This window comes from Bison bison, unplaced genomic scaffold (genome assembly GCF_000754665.1).
Source record: "Bison bison bison isolate TAMUID 2011002044 unplaced genomic scaffold, Bison_UMD1.0 scf7180017864180, whole genome shotgun sequence".
In the NCBI taxonomy this organism is placed as follows: Eukaryota; Metazoa; Chordata; class Mammalia; order Artiodactyla; family Bovidae; genus Bison; species Bison bison.
In genome coordinates, this window is record NW_011494752.1 from 3276008 (window position 1) to 3280649 (window position 4642).

Sequence of the window (4642 nt, forward strand, 5' to 3'; positions counted from 1 at the left end):
GACGGCACGGGCCGCTTCCACGGCTCGGGCGGTCCGTCGCCATGCACCCCTACCCGTACCCGTCGCTCGCGCCTGGCGGGCGCACAGTGCCAGGCGGCGGGCGGCCTGGGCAGCGGCGCGGCGCACGCCCTGCGGACCCACGGCTACTGCGCCGCCTATGAGACGCTGTACGCGGCGGCGGGCGGCGGCGGCGCGAGCCCGGACTACAACAGCTCCGAGTACGAGGGCCCGCTCAGCCCCCCGCTCTGCCTCAATGGCAACTTCTCGCTCAAGCAGGACTCGTCGCCCGACCACGAGAAGAGCTACCATTACTCTATGCACTACTCGGCGCTGCCCGGCTCGCGGCCCACGGGCCACGGGCTGGTCTTTGGTTCGTCGGCTGTGCGCGGGGGCGTCCACTCGGAGAATCTCTTATCATACGATATGCACCTTCACCACGACCGGGGCCCCATGTACGAGGAGCTCAATGCGTTTTTCCATAACTGAGACCTCGCGCCTGCCCCTTCCTTTTTTTTTTTTGCCTTTGCCCGCATCCCTGCCCCCAACCTCTCCACCCACCCAGCGCAGGGGCATCCCCACCTACCCCAGCGCGGGGTGCGGGGAGCGGGTAGTCGGTTCTGCCGCTCTCTTGGGCAGCGCGGTCCTCTTATCTGTGGGTGCCCGTCCTAGGGGCCTCGCTTCCCCCAGGGGACTCGGCTTCTCTCTCCCCAAGGGGTTCTCTCCTCCTCTTTCCCAGGGAGTACTTCTACAGGGACCCTCTTCGGGCACTCTCTGGAGACCCCTCCCCCATTCCCAATTCCTGCACTGTCTCCTCTGCCCCTTTCCCCCTGCAGGCCCAAAGGCTTTGGTAAGGGGGGCAGCTGAGTTGTGGTATACTGTTTTCCTCCTATTATTATTATTATTGAAACAGTCACCGAGCTGCTGAGGAGCCGGGCGCCCCCTCTTTCTTGAAAAGGGCGTAAGTCTGGGCTCCAAGCCTGGACCTGGAAGCCCTCATCCCCAACCCCTAGTCTCAGCGTTTTGTGGTTTTAATTTTGGCGGGAGGGAACGTGGATTGAGAGGAAAGAGAGAGGCCAAGATAATTTGTAACTAGAGTTCATTCCCCCCTTTTTCCTTTTTTAAACATACATACAAAAAAAAAAAAAAAAAAAAAAAAAAAAAATCTGAGGCGACGGAGGCCGAACGCAGAGTCCGGATTAGAAAAAAACGCAGTAAGAACTTTTAGAAGCAATAAAAGGCAAAAAATACTACTACCAATAATAAAAAGACACAAATATCTATGCAAGGAGGTTCTGACTGAGCCTAGCGGCCCGGCCCGGCCCCGGGATGCCCCTCCGGGCCCGCGGGCCGCGCCGCCCAAGCGCGGATCTGTGCACTTTGGTGAAGTGGGGGCCGGCGCTGCCCCCTCCCCTCCCCAGGTTCTTACAATCAGAGACTCCGAGATTTGGGGCCCCAGTGCCACTGCCCTCCCCCGCCCCGTCCCCGTTGTGCGTCATGCTGTTTTTTAAAAATCTGTTTCCAAATTTGTATGGAATGGCAAATTGTTGGGGGGTCGGTTTGGGGAGGGAGGGTTTGCATGAAAGACACACACGCACACCACACCGCACGCACACGCAGGCCCAGAGCTGGCGTCGGGGGGCAGAGGGAGGAGAGCTCGCCGCCCCCCAGCCCCGCTCAGGCAACTCCATCCCTTCCCGGGACAAGGGTGGAGACCCAGACCTGAAGGCAGCCCCGCCTCTGCCCGACCGTGCCTCTTTGGGCCTCAGGCGCCCGGCGATTTCCGGTGGCTGGAGAGGGAGTTTTTGTCCTAGGCATCCTCTTGGCTCTGGCTGACAAGTGGGCAGGGAGAGGGCTGAGGACTCCTTCTGGAGGTTTCCCAAAATAAAAGGGGCAAAAGGAGAACCTCTCCCCACCGGAGGCAGGAGATCAGATATCCAAACACACGATACAAAAATGCAAACCCACAGGCGAAACACCCACACACTCACACGGAATTTTACCTTCCTCCTGTAGAGAAGATGAAACTCCCGTCGGACACCCGAAGTGCATTGCGTGTTTCTGTTCAGTTTAATGACGATTAATAAATATTTATGTAAATGAGATGCAAAGCCGGACCGGTTTTTCACGGTGGCCTCGTTTCATTCCGGGCATTGAGCTGGGATTCAGCGTGATGAAAAAAACAGAGTCAATGACTGTGTGGTGGCCAGGTAAAGGAACCCTGGAAATTCCTGCGTAGGATTCCCACACTACAAACCCCCTCACACCCACCCACTGGGCACCGAAACAGCTGCACTTGCTGCCCCTCACAGACCTTACACAGACTCACACACGCCCCCAGCACAAAGCATTGCGCTAATCTCATTACACTCCTTCAGTTCCCCAACATGCACACGCACCTCTTTTGAAAACAAAATATCTTTTCATCACTGAGAATAACTAAGATGAGAGCAGTCAGTCATTTTACAATCCTTTGCCCACTATTGCAAAAACAAACAAACAAAACGAGTGTGTAGAAATCAAGAGACAACCATTTGAGCCAGATAGGGATGCTTTTAAATAGAAAAAGTATCAGGTTATGAGGATGAAATATTAATGGAAGAAGTCTTTCCAGTCTTAAATTTAAAACTTCAGTGGACTCAAGGGAATCAGCCATTTTCAGCCTCAAGAATATTGAAATTTGTAGAGGTGTTGATGAAGTTAATGGAACACCCCCAGAGTTCTGTGAGGGGGCCTGAGTCTAGGAGCCCACCAGGTAGATAGAGTGGAGCTTGACATAGCCACTAGCTTCCCCTCACCAGACAGCGAGAAGCCTTCTGATCCACAGGGGGACAACCCCCTTCCTGCCTGGTGCTGCTCCGGGTAGAAGGAAGCCCTCAGGCAGACGGCCCAAGCCATTTCCTCCTCTCAGGCAAGGTAAACTCAGGGTTCTCTTTCTCTGAGCCTCAGGAGCAGAGGCTGCTCTGAACTGACTTCCTCCGCAAAGAACAGCATCCCCCACTCCAATCCAGACACCAGTGCTCACTGGACTATTTGGAGAGGGGTCTAAGTCCCAAAGCCTGAACACACTTAGGAGTGCCACAACGGGACTGTTTCTGACTCTGCTTGTTTAAATTATTTTTTCAAAAACACTTCTGCTCGTTTTAGAGCTGAAATGGAGGTTGTAGTGTTGAGTTTGGGGCTTGAATTCAGGCACACTGAGGCTTTTAAAGGTTGGCCCCAAGACCCCCCCAAATAAAAGCACCCTGACAAAGGAGGAAAGGGAAGGCGCTTGAAGGACTCAGTAGGCGCGAAAGGGTCCATCGGATTATACTCTCTGACCTTGAGCTCCGCGGCTCCCCTAAAAGACCAACCCAGTAGAGACCTTGTCCTCCTTCCTCCACCCCGAGAAGGCTGGAGGCGGAGCTGGGACCGGGCCGGGAGCTGTCCACTCCCGGGTGCTGACTCCGGTCCAGCCTCTCTCTGTCCTGCCCCAGAGTGAGGCCGAGCTTCCCTGGCCCCAGGGAGCGCCGCACAGCGTGAGGCCCCTTCCCAATGCCCAGTCTGCTGGAATTCTGGAAAGAATTCTCCCGCAGTTTTTGGAGAATTTCACTGGAATCCTTTCAAAATTTCACCTCCTTCTCTGGAATTCTCATAGGATTGCTTCTCTAGGGTGAGATTTAGAACTGGGCCTTTCTTTCTGAGGATTCACCCCTGTCAGTGGTCTAAGGGTGGGTGTCTTATAGACCTCAAAATCACCCCTACTTTGGGAGAGAAAGAAATCGGTTCACCTTCAACCTCCTTCATTTCTTACATGGAGTATGGACCAAAGTGATCATCTCAGACCCGAATCTGAAGGAGTCAGATCTGTTCATGGCATGGGGCTTGGCCTGGCAGGAAATGGGAGAGAAAAGGAACTCAGTACACATCCCGAGGCCTGAGTCTTATCCTGCTCTAAGAACAAGGTTAATTGGGTTTCTCTCCCAAAGCTGGTTTTCCAGAGCCTGCTCTGAAGTCCCAGTCCAGGCAGGATTCAAGTGGCTAGGGACAAGAGGCAAAAGATCCCTCTACTTGGCTCCCCTGGGCAGACCACAGACTCCAGAGTGCTTCACTCTTCTGGCTCCTCCAAGCAGCTTGATTCTGTTTTTGAAGCCGTATTCCAGCCCACTTCCAAGGATGCTGATGACTCTAGGGCCACTGTGTCTGTGGTCACTTTTGGGGAGGGGTCAATTTTGGGGAGGAGATCCCTAGTGCCTCCGCTTCCTGCGAATCCAGCGTCCACACGAGCTGCCCCTTTCCCAATTACTGACCCTTCCCCCACACTCTGCTCTCTAGCTGCGATTTGTCCTCCCATCGCCCCCCTCCCCAACACTCAACTTCCCTGGTGAGATGGCGAGGTGAGCAGGAGAAGAAGATGCACGCCGACACGCGGCCCCAAACTCCCCTTCGTAGGTCTTTTCCTCTCCCGCTTGTGTGCGCACAGACAGTGAAGCTCCAGGAACAGAAGGAGGTGTGTGTGCTGGGGCAGGGAGTGAAAGGGGCCAGAGCGGTGGGAGGGAGAGGGCAAGGGGAAAAGTTGCCAAGAGGACACCCTCCTCGCGCCTTAACCTGAGCAAAGGAATCTCCAAGCAGGAACTAGTCAGCTCGGCTCAGCTCCTGGGCAGCC

General features: G+C 55.0%; 1 protein-coding gene across 1 annotated transcript in view; it reads left to right on the top strand.

Annotated features, from left to right (window-relative positions):
* The window catches only part of NEUROD2 (neuronal differentiation 2), a 2800-nt gene extending 692 nt beyond the window's left edge, over nucleotides 1-2108 (top strand). The window contains 3 exon segments of the mRNA XM_010843130.1: nucleotides 3-34; nucleotides 37-65; nucleotides 67-2108. Coding sequence (XP_010841432.1) covers nucleotides 3-34; nucleotides 37-65; nucleotides 67-486 — 481 coding nt within the window. The 3' untranslated portion in view covers nucleotides 487-2108.
* The last annotated feature ends 2534 nt before the right edge of the window (nucleotides 2109-4642 follow it).